The sequence below is a fragment of the Equus asinus genome, chromosome X (assembly GCF_041296235.1).
Source record: "Equus asinus isolate D_3611 breed Donkey chromosome X, EquAss-T2T_v2, whole genome shotgun sequence".
In the NCBI taxonomy this organism is placed as follows: domain Eukaryota; kingdom Metazoa; phylum Chordata; class Mammalia; order Perissodactyla; family Equidae; genus Equus; species Equus asinus.
The window spans coordinates 42,579,423-42,598,573 of NC_091820.1; the positions used below are offsets into that span (position 1 = coordinate 42,579,423).

Genomic DNA, 19,151 nt, shown 5'->3' on the forward strand with positions numbered 1-19,151 from the left:
GCTTTTATAGATGTTTAAGTATGCAATTTGTTCTAAATGTCTAATCTTGAATGATTAAATAATTTGCATACTGTTTTCAGTGGCATGAATTAAAGGCTAATTGAAGTATAATTTTTTGCAGTAAAATTATATCATCTTTTATGTAGTACATTTAAAAATATTCTAGGCCAGTTCTAATTTTATAGTTTTATCATTTTTAATTTAATGTACCAAGTAATTAAAAATTGCTACAAAGAAAAGAAGATGAAAATAATTTTAGTTAATTTCCTTTCAACAGAGTGAAAAGATGATTAGTAGAATAATGGAACAGAGCTCAACACAGTTCCTGGCACATGAAGATATTCATTAAATGTTCCTTAATGAATAGAATGAATAATTTCTAAGTATTTCTAGACTTTAAGACAAGGCGACATTCTCAATGCTATATAAAATATGAAGAAGATTGCTTGACATCTTTATACTAAATACTTCCATATAAAGGTCCCGCAAGCCAGTTTTTCTTGAACCATTAGACCCTCACTTGGCTCTGCTTGCCTTTTCTCCTTTTCTCTTTATTCGTGGAGCAGATTCTCAGGCCTAAGTCAGTCACAGATGTCGAGAGATAATTCTCGACTGGTATCTTGCATTTCTGTAGATCTTGCAAGCAGAGGCACTGACTGCTCTTTGTTCTAGACTCTCTCTTCAAGGATATTTATATAGCAAACAGCTTTGGAAGACAAAGATAGTCTCTCCCTCTGGAGCAAAGCGCAGGTTTGCTCATAGCCTTGGAAGATAGAGATGTTGTCTCCTTTGGGAACAAGGGGCAGGCATGCTTATTGTCCAGTCTAATAAAGATAATGTCTCCCTCTGAGACAAAAGGCATGAATGCTTATTGCCCATTATAAAAGATTCGGGTTCCCTAAGCTCAGGGTTCCTCTCCTGTAAGTACCCACTGTGTGTGCGGGGGCTACCTGGACCTTATTGTATCATCCTGTAGGAATTGAGGCTCAGGAAACTGGTGCAAAAAATGCTGATGTTCTGGCTACTGTTATTGCTGTGAGTAATAAACTGCCCTTTATCTCTAATCAAAGCAGCTTGTGTCTTCTACCAGCATCCATGAAACTGTGGCAGGCTAATTTGTTAGCTTGAAAGTAGGGTAAAATCACAAACCCTAAACAATTCTTGACAATAGGTTTCAGCAGTGTTTAGATAAGTTGGCTGGTGTGGTGTGGTATAGTTGGTACACTCATCTAGGAAGGGAACCCTTTTACCTCCAGTGGCTAATCACCATTTTGTGTATACTTGGGGACCCTGGGTCCGTATTCTCAAAAGGAGAAGTGAATGGGCATCATAGGGCGAAGTAAAAGAGGAGATGAGATTCAGGACCTTTGTCCCAGAGCACTGGCTAAAACTATGAAGCCTCTGATAATCCTCAGTTTGTGGGGGTAGTTGGGTGGAGTTGACAGAGGCTATAGAGAAAGTAGGAGGGAGAAGAGGTTGGTAGAGGAAAGAAGATTCTGTGAAGCTTCAGAACAGCATAAAGTCATTCATACCTTTAGAAGCTGTAAATCGTGGTATTGACACCTACCATATTAAAGCTTATTAGCTTAGTTTTTTGAACCAAGAGTATACATTTTTGTGAGCACTCTACTTTGAGGTCTTAGTGCCTTGTTTAGTGTGCTCACATCGAGTGCTAGTGGGTGGACGTGATCAAGTTTGTTCTGGGAAAAGATATGATGGCGGTGTCTGGCACATTAGGCCACTCTGTTTATACCTACCTCCTCCTTCCATCCCACCCTAGTCTTTATGGTTTATTAAAGTACTTCCCTAGTACCACTTAGGTAACTAACATGCAAGGCTGGTCAAACAACTCTGCATCTCAGAAGTCTCAGCTCCCTCTGGCACCCTCAGAGTTTGAACATACTAATGCTGCCTGCAAGAACCAGCCCTTTGCCCACTTCACTGTTGTGGAAAAGCATTCGGGGTTGTTGCAAAGATGTGCTGTGACCTCTTCCTTGTTAGCTGCACGATGAAACAGCTGTATTTTATTTCATACCATAGGAACTTTTATCCGGCGTCATCACATTCCTCTCCCACCTCCTGATGAAGATCAGTTTTATACTGTGTATCATTTCAATATCAACATAGACATTGTCTTTTATGGCTGGAAATTCAAGATTTATGATTGTGATACATTCACAAAAATCGTTTTGAAGAATATGGGAGTCAAATTAAACGCCCCAGGACAGTGTCCAGAAGATCCTTACTTGAAGATGCAGAGAGAGGTAAGAAGTTGATACATCTGTAAGTCCTTGTCTTCAGAATGAGAATCCCTTCGCAGAGTTAGTGCTCCTGATGCAGATGTGAAAGAACTTTTGGGGCCATAGTCACTGGAGTTGTCCTGTTCTCCTTTGGGCTATAGGGAAGGCTGGGTGTTGGTCTCAGTGCAGAAAAGTCTCACTCACTCTGCCACCCTCATTTCTCTGCATGGAGAGTCTCCCTTCCAGGCTGTAAAAGTCTTCAGTGAGCTGCTTGCATGGGACAACTTCTAAGAGCCCATGATTGGCTTTGTGATCACTGACAGTGTAATAGCGGGGCTCACACTCACCTTGGCTTGTCTTTTCCCATTTTAGTTGCCTAACTCTGGGGAAATCTTGGCTGCTGTACTACTGATTTACAGAACCAAGCCTTGGGTATACCTTTTCTCTTCTTCCTTGGGCTTCCAACTCCCCTTATGGTGGCATCAGATGCAGAGATGTTCTGGAGGAGTGAGGAGGGTTATGATTCCGACGTACCCCCCGGTATGAAAGGATGCTTGTGTTCAAAGTCTGACCTCAGTTAGTGTAGGGAGCAAAGAATCAATGTTAGTAGCATTATTGTTGTCTTTTAAAAGTTTTTTTAAAATTATCCTTTGGCCAAAATTTTATGTTTTACAGAAGAATGTGAATACTCACAAGGGCAAGTGTCATGAGGAAGGTCACATACGGGACTTGAATTCAAATCTCTTGCTTCTTCCCTTGGTTTTCATTATTGTCCTTTGTTTCCTTTTTCTGTTTTTATTAAAGGGTGATTTCACACAGTAAAATACACAGAAATTAAGCGAACAGTTGGATGAGCCTTAACACATGCGTATACCCCTATAATCCACACCCAAATCAAGATATAGAATAATTCCATAACCCTGGAAAGCTCCCTCATGCCTTTTTCTAGTCAATCCCTTTCCCCACCTAGGGATAACCACTGTTCTCATTTCTATCCATATAGATTAGATTAGTCTCATTTTTATTGTTTCTAAAACTTGTTCTTCATTTCCTTGCAGGAAGATAACATAAAATTTAGAATAAAATTCTCCTTTGATTTGGCTTTGATATCTTGTTAAAAGCTGCATGTAAGATTACTCATCTATTCCTGCCTCCTAGCCCCAACAGAATTATTCTTTAATATTGTAGGCATACAACCCTCCTGAGAAATATATATTGTTGATTCTGGAATATCTAAGGTGAAATTCCTGTACCTGTGTGTATTGGCGTGCAAGGAGATTTATGATTTGGGTTCATTTTGATTTTTTTCCAAATGTCCTAGGTGAAAGAGTCTAGATACATACAAAGTCTTTAGAACAGCAGAGAGAGCCTAAAAGAAATGGATCCATACAAATTACCCCCCTTTGTATATGACTGCACTCATTCACTAACAGCTGGTGTTATATGATAGTGATTGTGAATGATGATGCATTATATGAAATATATAGAGCACCATGCCATAGGTTTATAAAGAAAAAAATTTCTTGTGCCAGGAATTGAGAATAAATACCAAGAATAGCCAAGAAATGTTTTAAATAATTTCCTTTCAGATTGGGAGAATTATTTTAGCATTTATTCCCTCAGGGAGAAAGCTCTTCAATAAATATAGAAATCTGTGGAAAATTAGGAGTTTAATAAGAGGCTTTTATATTGCCTTTTAATGCATTTACTTTTCCAGTGTTTGCTGCCTTGAAATGTAGCATTAAAATTAAACAATTTACCTTAAGCTGAAAGGAGCCTCAATGGTATATAATCAATAATGCATTTCTTAGAGGCTTTATAATGCCAAAGAAATATTTTTCAATTGGTAAAAGTAGAAGTCCCATAATTTTATTTAAATCCCAAGGATAAAGCTGAAGAGCTTCTGGAAGGCCATGACGTCTCCCCCGTGTCTTGGGTTAAGTCTGCACCCAGACTGCCCTGGACAGATACAAAATTTTGAGAATTTACAAATAAGATTACATAACCCAATGTGGGCCTACATCTCCCTTGCCAATGAGCGCTTCTTTATATAACAATCCTGTTTGGCTACATCAGATAGAATGGGGGCAGTTTTGTTCCAAGACAGGGCTGAGAACATGCAAATAGAGAAGAGTTGCACAAAGAAGACTGCAGAGCTAGAGGTTCCTGGGGCGGGGGACAGAGTCCAGGCAGTGGTTCTGTGCTGACTGGAAAGGTCTGTGTTTGCTCTGCTCCTGTTTCCATGGCCTTTCAGATCCTTGATATCTAAAGCTTTTGAGCAAAATAAAACCGTGACTATATTTTTTCTCTTCTACCTTCACAAAAATCTTTGGATGAGTAAGAAGGATATGCAGATATGGATTTTCAGTGAAAAGACAAAATTTTTTTTGGTTGAGATATAATTAACATAGACTCAGATGTACAAATCTTAAGTGTATAGATCCACAAGTTTTGAAAAATGTATATAATTTAGTAGCCAACATGAAAATCAAGATATGGAATATTTCCATCACTGCGGAAATTTCCCTTGTCCCCCTTTCCTGTTAATCCCCTACCCAGAGGCAATTACTATTTTAATTTCTGTCACCATACATTAGTTTTGTCTGTTTTTAAACAAGAATTTTAAGTCTTTGAGAAAGGTCAGTTTTCAAAAACATTACAGAAGTGCATTTTAGTGTATTAAAATAATGTTTAATAGGAAAAGCTTCCTAATATTTATTGTCTGTATATGTAAGGTTAAAACTGGTTAGATGTGTGTATGTGTGTGTGTCATTAGTCAGTTGAAATTTTAAAAAATATCACAGAATAGTCTATGGAAAAGATATCTTTATGTTGTTTGATTGCTTGCATCTCAGAAGTGATTTTGCAAAAACCACAACTATTATTGACCTTTTCTTCATTTTCAGAAGCTAGACTTCGTGAAGCCCTTACGTCCCTATGAGTCCTTTGACACCCTGAAACAGTTCCTCAACTATGATAGGAAGGTTTTGCGTTTTTTCTGCCTGTGGGATGACTCAACCTCGTTGTTCGGGGACCGTAGAGAGCTCATCTTGCATTACTTTCTGTCTGATGATACTATTGAAATCAAAGAAGTGTTGCCACACAACTCAGGTTGGAATGCTATGCCGTTTTTCCTCCAGAGGGGAAAGCTACCAAAGGTGAGCGGTGGATGCAGAATCACTTTCCACGTATGCTTGTGGGCTGGAAGATCTGGAACATCTTGCTATGACTATGTGATGACAGTTACCATATATTAGTACAAGTTGGTAAAAAAACTTTCATTTTGTGCCCTATATTAATATACATCTATGAAAGTCATACAGAGGATATGACAAACTGGTGTTGGAATGTTCTTGGCTTAAGGCAAGTAAAGGAAAAAAGTCAAATGCAAGAGAAGGTAGCTATTCATCATTGAGTCTTATGAAGGTAAATGACTCTCTAGTAAAAGAATTGCTCATGGCCTTGGATGGGGCACAGGGCACTGGCCTCTGTAGCCTAGTGAGGAGATCCCATGGTATTGGTCTGGGTTCTGCATACACACACACACACACACGCACGCACGCACGCACACACACATGCATGCATGAACACGTGCATACGTGCATACACACACATACAAGCATACATACAAGAGTGATTCTTCTGAAAGTAGCCACTGGTGACCAGCCAGCCAGTGGCTAGCGGCAATGACAGATTTTGCATTTTATTTATTATTAAAAAAGAGTTGTCAGACTAATTTCTACACATATTTATTGCCATTTATGGCCATAACTTGGGTACAACAGAAACGGCACAAAGACGGAAGACCCGGGTTAGAATTGTAGGTCTGCCTCTTAATAGCTGTGTGACCTTGGGCAAATCACTTAACCTCTCTGAGTGTATTTCCCCGTCTCTAAAATGCGGTTAACAAGGCCGCCCTCCTGAAGTAACTAAAGATTGAATGAAATAATATAGTAAAAAACACTGTCTAAGGACCTATCAACACCTATAAGGACTCATAAAAACATAAAGGCTTTTTCATGGTTGTGTTATGTTTTATTTCTTATTTGGATAAAGTATTTTTTAACTTAATTCTTAGTGCTGCTGAAGAGGTTACTGTAACACTCATTTCTGATGTGAACAACTGCTGGTTAATTTGGTTGTCACAGGAGGCCCTTCCAGATTCTCTGAGCCCGCTGCCAGAAACTCTGCTGTGTTGCTTGAGGGTGGGGGCAGGAGTTGTCCCAGAGGGAGCTCTGGGGTAAGCGCAGCAAGTGACCAGGAGGTACCAGGGAAACCTGCTTTTAGAACGGCTTGAAAGATAGGCTAAATATAAAATAATAATGACACACCTGACATTTGCAGTGTGCCCTGACATCAATTGCTTCATTTATTCATTCATTCAACAACTATTTATTGAGTGTCAGCTGTGTGCCAGCTCTAGGGTTACAGTGTGAGAGAAAATGGATTACGTCCTGTTCATGGAGCTTACATTCTCCTGGGGGAGAGAGAGAAGAGTGGTGGGTATTCCCTTGATACTCACAACATCCTTTAAGAAAGCAAGGAATAAGTGCCCTTGTTGCAGTTAGATGGTGAAACTGAGGTTCAGAGAACATAAATATCTGTCCCCAAGTCCTGCAGCTAGTACGTGGCAAAGAGAGTTTGCATCCAAATGTACTGTTTTTCTGTTACTTGGCTTACTTATATCCCGCACATCGTAAATTCACACATCTGAACTTACATTTTATGTCACATGTATCGGGGATGATTCAGAGTTCTCCTCTGTATGTGATAAACTGATGACTATCAATTTATGTAAGTTGCTTAAGATATTTCCTGCAGCTCACGCGACTGCTTGGGCCACCTCCAGTGCGTGTGGAACTGAGGAGTGCCCTCACTTGCTCCAGGCCACAGTTTCTGTTAGAGGCTGACTGCACTCTATTGCTCTTGCGACCTCATCACACTGCCTCTCTCAGCCAGCAAGTGCAAACGCAGACCTTTCATGGCAGGGTGCTAAGCCAAGTAAAGAAAAGAAGGCAAGGCATAGTATCCTCCTCAGGGCGTTTTGTAGTTGAGTGAAGAGAAAAGATGACTGCTGATGAAGCAATTAGAGAACCACAAAAAGTGGTTTAACCCTGCAGTAGGTGCTGTGGAGGTTTGGACTGGGGACAGGCCAGTAGGATGGGAGGGGTCAGGGGGAAAGAGTGACCTTCATCAGGGCCTGGAAGGATGGGTGGAGTGTAGACCAGCCTGCAGGGAGTGAGCAAGCGTAGGGAGAGGCGGATGGAATATGTGTCTTGTCTTTCTCTGGATGGCTGAGAAGAACCGTACAATGCATATTTCCCACTTGAGCCCCTCAACAGGACCATCTCTGTGTTTAGAGACCATCCACTACATCTTGTTTTGATTTTGTCTTCCAGTATGGCCCACCTGGAGTCTATCAACCAGGCGAGATAACAGATCGAATAGTTCTCAATGTATATGGTGGCTTGGTAGAGAACCGAGTGGACGGCTACCTGTTGGATAAATACAAGGTGAGGAATCTTATGTTTTGTTACTGTTCCCAATATGACTTCCTTGGAACCTGAAATGTGGAGTAAGTACATATTGTTCTCTTTTGAGATTGATTGTGAATGAAATCGATGAATATATAAATGTATGCATTGCACTGCTGTTTATCAATAATAAACATGCTTCAGTGCATATATAAATATATGCATTGCATTGCTATTTGGTAGACTACATTGCTAGAAGAATGTTTTAAAATGTTAATATTGACTGGTCATCTTTTGATTTGATTTAAAAAATTTGGCTATAAATGATATAATTGTGATTTTTTTTTAATTTATTTTTTCCTTTGGGAAGGGGTGCTTAGGTCTTTGGAGGGTCTGTGGTGCCAATGTTGTGTTCCTTTGTTTTTATTAGCTAGGAAAAGTACACCAAGAGTTTTACAAAGATAGTGACCTGTCCATAGGAACCACCATCAATGTGTGGGGAAGAAAAGTGCTCCTTTGCGACTGTGATGAATTTACAAAGTCTTATTATAAGACTGAATATGGAATTGGTAAGTGATATGTATGTTAATGAGAAAATAATATTTAAAACTTAGAATCTTTGTTCCCTAGTTGAGATTTTACTTTTGAGTTTCAGATGCTAAGCTTATAATAGCTATATCAGCATTTGCTCCCTGCCACGCATTTGTTGTCTTATTTATTCCTAACAATTCTAGAAGGGTAGGCTCATTATCCCCATTTTAGAGATGAAGAAACTGGGGCTTAAATGGGGCTAATTTATCGAAGGTTGTGCAGTGAGTAAAGGGTGAGCCAAGATTTGAACTTGTCTGCCTGATGCCAGAGGCTTCCATTTTCCCTTCTTGCCCTCCGCCTCACTACAATATGGGTAAATGTTTTGGCCAAGCAATTGAAATGGAAATCTAAATGCTTTTCTTTTCACTGAATTCTTGCTTACCACAACGAATATACTACTTATTTGAGTTTTCTGGGGAATTCTCTTGTGCTAGTTTGCTGTTCCTTTCCTGGTGAGGCCCAGCCAGGTTTCCAGCTTCTACCTTCTTAGATATCAATTCCATTCAGATCAGGTTAGTTCTGTTCAGAATGAAAACCAGTGATTTAGTAAGCACCTACTAGGTGCGGGTCATTGCGGTAGACTTAGGAGCTACAGAGTTAAGTAAGGAATTTCTAGGTTGGAAGGGGAGCAGAGACCTACAGCATGTTACAGGGTGTTATGAGAGGCACAGAAGCAGGCAAGGATCTGATGTGAAACCTGACAAACCCCTCATTTGTAAAACCTGCCAGCCAGCTCTGCCCCTTTCCTGGGCTCTCTACCCCAGGCTCCAGGTACCTGCTGGTGCTAGGCTAAGTGGGGTGGTGGGAGTTGCCAAGCTCCCAGATTGGGGTTTAGAGCTGGGGTGGGGGCTGCTAACTCCTATACTCCTCTCTGAACCATGGGGTATTCATTTGAGCACACTTTCCCTGGGGATGAGATGGGAGCCATAGCAACCACAGTTGCCTAAAAGGTAAGGTGCTTTGTCTCTAGAATGAGATGAGGCCCACCTTTTGTGTCTTAGTCTTCCCATTGTGCAGTATTCCTGGCCTCCTGGGAATCTCTATATTGTGAGAGAAGGCACGCAGAGCACACAAAAGGTTGGAATAAAAAAAAAGACTTTCAATTTCACTCTTTGCTTCATTAAGGGAATTTGTTCCACTGCATCTGCATGCCAGGTGAGTCAAAATGTGTGAGCCCTATGGGCCAAATTGTTGGCCTCTTCTTATTTTATTTTCCCGAATGGGTTCTCTTTAGTGGACACAGTTGGGCATATTTGTTTTAGGGGCTGAGAATAAGAGGCGGCCGGAATGTGCATGTGGTGGCTGCTGTAGAGAAGCTACTGGTGGTCCTTAGATCGTTGGGAGGAGAATTTTGTCTTTAATAAATGTAGATGCCTGTTTAGAATCAACGAGTCTTCAGTGTAGACTTGAAAATTTGAAAAAACTGTATATAAAATATGAGACACTGAAAACATTTACTTGTGTCCTACTTAAAGATTACCTTAATATAAGGGATGTGGTGAAGATTCCAGAGCATCTTGTGATCCCTTAAACGTGAAGTTCAACATGTGGTGGATGTTTGTCTGTCTGCTTGATGTTGTATAAAGGTTTCATTTAGAAACATGAACGTAGTGCTGGAGAGATTCTCACTGGGTTTGCAGGGTACTTTCAGAGGCAGAGTGAATTCACTGGTGTACTCCAAATCTAGCCATCCTCGGCCAACGTATCAGCTTCAAATGCCCCATGGTCCCTTTTGGTTGAGCCCCAGTGCTTAATTTCTTTCTGCTCACTTCTTTTGTTTACTCTATAGACTTACTATATTATCTCAACAAAAAGAGTAGTTTGTGCCTTTAAAGCTAATATAACATGATTGTTATGCATTTAAACAGAAAATTATGCAAATGCAAAATTATGATGCATTTTATAGTCATGCTGATTTTTATGTTTCTCGTAATATATGTTAGAATATCCCATTTAACAGACAGTATTATTACACAACATCTCTTGAGTAACAACAGTGTACTTAATGTAACTAATGACTAGAAATTATAGCCATGATGTGGGGGGAGTGAATCAGTATTCTCTGATAATCTTCACATTTGCTTTTCCTGACTCTTTGGTTAGGTTAAATTAATATACTTAATGTTACTTAGATACAGTTACTTCTGATATTTTAATTTTGTTTATAATTCATCTGGTTCTAAAACATCATGACTGACCAAATTTTCTACATTATATTTTGATATCCTTAAAGCCCAAATCAGGACAAAGTCCTGTCAATAACTGTGGTCACGTTTCCTTCCTTGTCAGTATTTGTGGTCAGTAGCATACCTCGTGTTTCCACTCTGCAGCTCCACAGGAAGGAGCTGACAAGTGCCAACAACACAGCTAGGGACGTCCCTAGGAGGAAGCCAGGGGAAATTTCTAATGCAGTATGCAGCCTTGGTGCTTTAGCACCTTCTCTTACCTAATGATACCCCAATATATTTTAGGGGAGAAAAAATCAGACAGACTAAGAGAAGGAGTTGGCCACAGTCCCAAGAAAGGTGCATGAATAAGCTTTCTATTTATATAGAAGCAGAGGGCTTGACAGAATTCCAAGAGGTATTTGCACCCCCGTGTAAAACCCAATCTGACTCCTAATTTTAGATAAGATTCTTTCATGCATTCTAAGCCGAAGATGATTCCATAGACTTCTTCCACAAAACAGTCCCGTGTGACTGCCCCACTAGACCAGTCTCGCTGGTCTCGGCTTGCCTGCTGGGCTGTAGCATGTCACTACCTCATTATTTCATGTGGCTGAACATGGACTGGCAGATGGAGGCCTGTTGGACTTTCCTGTAGCATGAAGGTTCGAAAAGGTTCCAGGGGCTCCAGCAGGTGGTTTTTTCACTGAAGGGACAGGGATTTGAATGTAAACGGTTTTTACCTAGAATTCCTGCCTTGGGTTATTATTTCTTTGTCTATAAGAGGACTTGCTTCTCATCGATTCTTAGTGGCTGGGACAACCAAACTAGTAATAAGACCTTTCATTCCCATTGCTCTTGAACACTTATTAGACTGTACTGACATTAAGAATGAGGAAAAAAACTTCAAGCACCTTTAAATTTGTAGAGTCATTTCTGACCATCTCTGAACTCTTGGTGCTAGAAGCAGCAGGACATCCAAGATGACAGTTTAATGATCATTTGAGCAAATTAGCTATCCCAGGGTGCAGCAACAGGGGTAGAATTTGCTTCTAGTCTTACCACATGGCCTTAATGGCCCTAACAATTTTGTCTTTTTCTTCCCCTATGAAGTGAAGAGGGTTGAAGATTAGATGATTTCTAAGGTTTTCTAGCTAGAGCTAGAAAATTATTTGACTCACTAATTATTTGACCCAAAAATGAACATCCCATCAAAATCATTTGACCTGGGTATTGGATACAAGCATAGGTGGATTTACCTTGAAGCTAATAAAGTTAATGAAACTTAAACTTTAAGGTTCTTCCTTTGCAGGGGTCTTGGTCCAAGGCCCTGGGTCTAATTTTGCCTTAATAAATTTGGCATTCCTTGTCTTGAAGAACTTCCCCCAAATTGTATAAGCTTCAGGCTTCCCAGACCTGAGTCCATATCTAGTTTACTAGAATATACGAGATGAACTTGGAGGTAACTGAAGGCTTTTTCCAGCATTGTTTCTAACTGAGATGGTGAATAGTAAATCACTGTGAAGGAGCATTAAGACTCTGTTTAAAAATATATCACCTCTCTGTAAATTTGTTGGAATCTAGATAATTGTGGCTAGACATTCAGTATATCTATTTTTATAGGTCACATGGTATTAGAGGAATCAGACTCTTTGAAAGACAGATGTGTCTCAGGATCCAGCAGAGGGTCAGTTTAAGAAGATATTTGGGAAGATGCTTTGTACAGAAATGTATGCTTTTTCATTTATTCATCAAATATTTTTTAACACCTGAAACATGAAGGATGCTGGGATGATAGAAAACCAAAGACAGGAACCTTATTCAGGTGCAAGTCCAAAGCTTTGTGGATGTATGGTTACCTAGAGAAATGAGATCTTGAATGAGAGTATCCAAAAAGATGTATGTGGTGTTACAAAAGCCAGGCGTTGATGGAGTGGAACAGTTCTCGGCTTTCATACACTAGATGGCACTGTGGGTGCGGAGGAAAGCTCTAAATTGGTTCTTTTGTTGCTTAAATCTGTTGCAAAAATTATGTAGTTGAGAAAACAAGGCTGTGTTATAAAACCTGTAATTTTAGGGGGAAGTGTGGAATGCATTCTTAATTACTTTGCGATTCAATATGCGTCCTCTTTTGGTTAGACTGCTCAGATTAGCATGTGGAGTTGTATGTATATGTCCCTTGTTAGAAGAAATTGATCATGCCCCAATTTTCTAATAATCACATTCAGCTCTCTCTGCCATCCTATGGTCCTTTCCTTGAAATGAAGGTACCAATCAGTGGTCTGTTTCATGTAATGGTTAGCAATGATAGAGTCTACAGCAATTCTGCCTAATTCTAAGATTTGAACTTTGCTCTTTATTTCCAAGGCTTTTCCTTAATTGCCACAAAAATAGCAATACGAGAGGCTCACGAATCACTTCTGTACTGGCAGTCTGGTTGCCTCCTTTCACTGAGCCAGTGAGAAATATTTGATGGCATTCTCTTTGCTAATATGTCTTCTGTGAGCAGTTTCTGTTAGGATGGAACAATATTCTTCTGGGAGTTATGCTTGGAGGAATTTTACACAAAGGTTGTTAGGAAATCTCAGGAAATGTGAAAGCTGAAAATGTTTTAAAATCGGAGTTAGAAATAGCCTCAAACCTGTAGCCTTTTGATCAACCAGTAAAAAAAAAAAAATCCCTCAATTTCAAGAGTTAGGTTACCTGGGATGACAAATTGGTACACATTTTCAATTATAGAAGTGTGTACTAAATTTGTGCTCTTTCAGCTATTAAAACTTTGACAATGGAAAAGGAAATCTTTGCTTATGTGGAACTCCTTTCAGTCATGAATGGAAACACCTATGGGATACTCAAGCTTGGGGAAGTAGAAATTAAGATTCAATGGGTTGTTTTGTTTTGTTTTGTTTTGTTTCAGGAAAGATCCTGGCATCTTGTTTGCTCTTTCTAGTAGGACAAACACAAGTGACTTGGATCTATTGGGCCAATGTGTTATTTGGTCTGGAGAGCACACTTGCTTCTCAGAGATTGTACAGCCTCACCAAGGAATGCCTAAAGCATCTAGGCTGTTGCAGATACGTCCCCAGCTCTCTCTCCATCTCTCCTTCCTCACAGATGATAAGTAAATAAAGAAAATCGACAGTATTTACCACTTAACACCCCCTCTGAGACAGTAGGCAGTGGCTTTTAAAAAGTTTTGTTCGTTTTTATTTTTGTTTTTTTGCTTCATCACATTTTAGTACAATTGCTGTCTTTTCCTGGGCAGTAACGAGAACAACCTGGAGCAGTGGTTGGTGAGAAGTTTTGTTTTTGTTTTTTAACTAGATAGTGAAGTGCCATGGCCTGGAGTTGGAGGAAAGGGAGAGAGCTTAAAAAGTGGGCATTGGGGGAGGGGACAGTGGGTGGGGAAGGTAAAGGGAAAATAGTCAGGAGGCAGTTCTGTTCGGAAATGTTAACTGAAGGCAGAAGGCTAAATCACAGGTGAAATGGAATGTGTGGCAGAGAGTCCCAAGTTTGAATTTTCTTACCATTGGAAAAACCAGGGAAGAACAAAAAATATTCAGAAATGGGGATGTGATGACAAAAGATAAATGTTTACTTATTTGACATAGACAGTTTTTTTCTTTCTTTTGAACCAATGGCGATTATTGAGTGAGTTCTGTGGTTTTTGTAAACATGACTGAAACCTACCCTCACAGGGTTTTGCCGTGTTTTGTTTGAAATAGTTTAAAATAGTCTACAAAGATCTCCATGTTCATTTTGAAAACATAACAAACCTTTCAAAACAGCCATAATCAGGGCAAAAAAAAAATATTGATGTTTTGTTTGCCTTTGTTTTGTTATAGAGAACTTCACTTCAATTGACTGCAAGCCCCCACCTCCTCCAAAAATAGAAAGGAAATTTCCACCTTATACTGGCTTTGGTTCTGAAGAGGACTCTCTGCGCTCCTGCATAGGCCTTGTGCCCACACCTCACCGGAAGAACTTCAAGAAGTGGATGGAAAAAGACAGGTGCTTGAGGGAACCATTATTTTCGTCTGATCTTTCCCAAATGTGTTCGGGGTTTATAAATATAGTCCTCATGATGAAACAGATGACACTCAACTCATCTAATTTCAAGTCCAGGGACATGTTGTTATAGCTTTTTAATGTAGTTGATTAACATGCAAGTATTAACGGGTTCTTGAGTGGTTATTTTATTTGTTTTTCAGATTTTTAAAGAAATTATTTTATTGAGGTCATATTGGCTTATAACTTTGTGTACATTTCAGGTGTACGTTATTATATTTCAGTTCTGTGTAGACTGCATCGTGTCCACACCGGTAGTCTAGTTTTTATTCCTCACCATACATGCATGTCCCTTTACCCTTTTCATCCTCCCCCCTCCCTCTAGAGTGGTTAATTTATTTTTCCCAGTTTTATTGAGATATAATTGACATATATAACTATTAGTGATCATGTTGTGCATACATCCCCAGAACTTATTTATCTTATAACTGGAAGTTTATACCTTTTGACCACCTTCATCTAATTCCCCCACTCTCCACCTCCTGCCTCTGGCAACCACAAATCTGATCTCTGTTTCTATGAGTTTGGGTTTTTAGATTCCACATGTAAGTGAGATCATACAGTATTTGTCTTTCTATAACTTATTTCACTTAACATAATGCCCTTGAGGTTCATCCATGTTGTAGCAAATGGCAGGATTTCCTTCTTTTTTATGGCTGAGTAATATTCCATTATATATGTATAAAATCACATTTTCTTTATCCATTCATCTGTCAATGGACACTTAGGCTGTTTCCATGTCCTGGCCATTATAAATAGTACTGCAGTGAACAGAGGGGTGTAGGTATCTCTTTGGGACACTGATTTCTTTTCCTTTGGGTAAATACTCAGACGTGAAATTGCTGGATCATATGGTAGTTCTGTTTTTAATTCTTTTCTTTTTTTAAAGATTGGCACCTGAGCTAACAACTGTTGCCAATCTTCTTTTTTTCCTGCTTTTTCTCCCCAAATCCCCCCAGTACATAGCTGTATATTTTTTAGTTGTGGGTCCTTCTAGTTGTGGCATGTGAGATGCTGCCTCAACATGGCCTGATGAGCAGTGCCATGTCTGCGCCAGGATCTGAACTGGTGAAACCCTGGGCCGCTGAAGTGGAGTGCCCGAACTTACCCACTAAGCCACGGGGCCGGCCCCCGTTTTTGATTTTTTGAGGAACCTCCATACTGTTGTCTGTGGTGGCTGCACCAATTTACAATCCTGCCAACAGTGCACAAGGGTTTCCTTTTGTCCATATCCTCACCATTGAGTGGTTATTTTAATGTGTCATCTGGAAGCCCCTAAAGTCATATTATCCCAAATCTATGTTGCCTTTCTCTGTCTCTCTCTCTTACTATATATATGTATATATACACACACACACACACCTTTCCATATATGCATATATATATATCTCCTCAAGATGGTCCCTAGGAAATGGTGTAGAGTAGGGGGTCACCAAATTTTTTCCTAAAGGGTCAGGTAGTAAGTATTTTCGGCTTTGCAGGCCATACAGCCTCTGTCACAACCACTCAGCTCTGCCATTATAGTGTGAAAGCAGCCACAGTCCATAAACAAATGTGTGACTGTGTTTCAGTAAAACATTGTTTATGGACAATGACATTTGAATTTCGTATAATTTTTACATATCACAAAATATTATTCTTTTGATTTTTTCAACCATTTAAAAATGTAAAAACCATTCTTACCTCAAGGCCATACAAAAACAATTGGCCAGCCATATTTGGCCCACAGGCTGTAGTTTGCCTACTCCTGGTTTAGAGGCTTCAGAGTTTTAAGTGTTTTTCAAAATGTTATTTGGCAATTAATGTGGTTTTAATTTGAGAGGTTTGGTTGAGTTCAGTAACCATAGATTGCTCACACGGCTGAATATAATTGCAAAAGATGGACTTTCAAAAGTAGTCCTAAGATACACGAGGAAGCATCTGCCCCTGAGTCATGTGTCTAGACTGTGGGCACTGCCCATGGCTACTTTTTGCTTCTGCAGAGAGTGCAGGGCCTGGAGAGAGAAGTTGGGGGAAAAGTGATGGGAAAATGTTGCAGATGCTTGCATAGGATGCGGGCTAAACATTGAAGTCCTGTGTGAGGGAAATAATGGGTCAGGAGAACCTGTGGAGAAGAATGATAAAGGGAACATGTAGTAATGTAGTAAGATCAGGGGAAGGAGAAGAAAAAGGCAGCATACCGAATTTGATAAAATTTAATAAGGTCAGATGCTGTTGTAGAACATTTTGAAGTAGAGAGAACCACAGTTTCGCTGTAACTGTAAAAATGGTGAAAATATGTTATTAAGAGTTGTGTAGAATGTCTAAAAGACTGCCTTTGCCACGACATGCTGTCCTTTGTCTTTCAAGAAATAATCCTTTATTTTTAAGGACTTTAGTGTTTTATTTTTAAGTTTTAGATCGATGCTACTCAAAATGTGGCACCCAGATTTGTTAGAAATGCTAATTCTTGTGCTGCATCCCAGACCCACTGAGGCAGAAGCTCTGGGGCTGGGGCCGCTACTGTGTCTTAACCAGCCTTCCAGGGGGTTCTGATGCCCACCAGAGTTTGAGAACCACTCATTTCGATACTTAAGAGAGACACCAACTTGTACTCCATCCTCCCTTATACATAGCAGTGTTTATAGTGAGGTTCCAGGGCAGGACTTTGGATGGATACTTTTCACTAACTGCTGTTTTTAAGGGCAGGCACCCAAAGGAGGAAGGCAGGAAAAATGTCCCTATTGTAAAAGGAGAGGGAATTTTTCTTATAAGTAAACAAGATGAAACATGATCCAGGGTGTTGCTTCTGGAACCCAAGGGAAACCAGTTCCTCGTGGGTAGTTCCTTAGTCTCTCTTTCTGTCTACACCATGTCAACTTGCCCACAGAGCACTGACTGTAGACAGCGTTCTACGTTCTTGTCATGCTGTCATGGCTGGAGGATGGTGGTACAGGCACGAATGTCTCTAGTTTCATTTCTTTCTGTCCACTGCTCGTTGTGTGCCAGGAATACACTTTCCTCAAGCTCCTCCCACACAGTGACCTTGTTTCCATAGAAACTGGCACATTCAGCTGGAGACTTATACATGAGTTTGAATAACCCAAGGTTTTAAAACTGTGAGAACCTAAGGAGGATGATCTTCACAAAGCAAACAAAGAACAGTCTCCTTAATGCAAATAAACTGTGAATTGAGACGTGCAATTGTACGTGACATATATTGATTATATATATTGCTATTAAAAATGTACTGGGTGCTAATTATTGTATGAGGTTAATGCTGATCTACTATGAGTCATTGGAGGAAATAGTTTCAAATTAAAGCACATGAGGTTTTTGACAGAATGAAGACCTTTATTGTCTGGGTAAAAATTGACTGTGGTGGCCTCCTGGACAGATTGTCTAGTCTGACTTGGGAGAAGCAGAATAATATCTTTCTCACTGCACCAGGCTGAATTAGTTACTTTGTTCTCTGTGTGCCCACAAAACTCTGCTGATCAAACCTCTAATACTGCTACTACTAATAATAAAAAGCAATTTGTGGTTACAGTATGCTAACTACTTTACAGTACTTGATCTCATTTAATCCTCAAAACTACCTCATAAAATAGATATTATTGTACCCATTCTTTACATGAGGAAATTGAGGCTCAGAGAGGCTAAACAATTTGCCAAAGCTCACACAGCTAATTTTTAGTTGAACTGGGATTTGAACCCAGGAAAGCCAGACTTCTGGAGTTCACCTTTCTTGCCACAGAACCTGTACTTATCACAGTGAGTGGCAATTACTTGTTGATGTAATTGTGATCTCCCCCTAGACCAAATGATCCTTGAGGGCAGAGACTGGCTTTTGTGCTTCCCTCAGAGTTAGAACAGTGCTGGCTACATACTTGGGGCTCAGTAAATATTTTGTCCAATAAGAGAAGGAAAGGATGAGTAAGTGAGTAAATAGAATAAACATTCACCCTTCCAGTTCTTAATGATGGATAGAAGAGACAGATGACTTTCCACCTGGAAGGCTATTATCCCCGACTTGTGCTTTTCATAACCATATAGCATCCAAAAATTCGTGGTTTAATCTTAAACTCTGTTTCAGATATTGTCCATCTGCTGTCTCCATCAGTCATTTTTCCCTCTTTCAATTTTTTTCCCCATCAATAAAAATAAGCCTTCTTGTGTCTTCTAATTATAAGACTCTATAGCTCCAGTTATTTTTAAGGCTTTCAGTAAGCCTGTAGCCCTGTGTGAGCCTTTCATTTTCTTAGTCAACAAATATTTACTGAGGACCTGCTATGGGCCAAGCACTGATCTAGGTGCTTGGGATACATCAGTGAACAAAACAGACACCTATCCTCATAGAACTTACATTCTAGCTGGGGAGGCAGACAATAAACCATAAAGATAAGACATAAGTACATTCTGTAGTATATAGAAGGTGTTAAATACTATGGCGAAAATAAAGAAGGTAGTAAGTTGCTATGAAAAGAATAAAGGGGAACTGGGAGTGTGGGGCTGAGGCGCACCCCCAGTTTCAATTTTAAATAGTGTGATCTGGATAGACCTTACTGTGGAGAGGAACTATGTTCTAGGCACAAAGAACAGTTGGTGTAAAGGCCCTGAGCAGGGAGCTGACT

The 19,151-nt window shown here is 39.8% G+C and overlaps 1 protein-coding gene across 7 annotated transcripts in view; it reads left to right on the forward strand.

Annotated features, from left to right (window-relative positions):
* EFHC2 (EF-hand domain containing 2) overlaps positions 1–19,151 on the forward strand; it is a 254,737-nt gene that overhangs the window by 69,771 nt on the left and 165,815 nt on the right. For 4 of the 7 annotated variants that reach the window (XM_070502619.1, XM_070502620.1, XM_070502618.1 and 1 more), the window contains exons 4-9: positions 2,041–2,264; positions 5,147–5,398; positions 7,640–7,753; positions 8,145–8,283; positions 13,388–13,591; positions 14,316–14,481. In XM_070502619.1, the coding sequence (XP_070358720.1) occupies positions 2,041–2,264; positions 5,147–5,398; positions 7,640–7,753; positions 8,145–8,283; positions 13,388–13,591; positions 14,316–14,481 (1,099 nt within the window). The remainder of the gene's footprint in view (positions 1–2,040; positions 2,265–5,146; positions 5,399–7,639; positions 7,754–8,144; positions 8,284–13,387; positions 13,592–14,315; positions 14,482–19,151) is intronic. The other 3 variants (XM_070502623.1, XM_070502622.1, XM_070502624.1) reach the window with 1 other exon arrangement.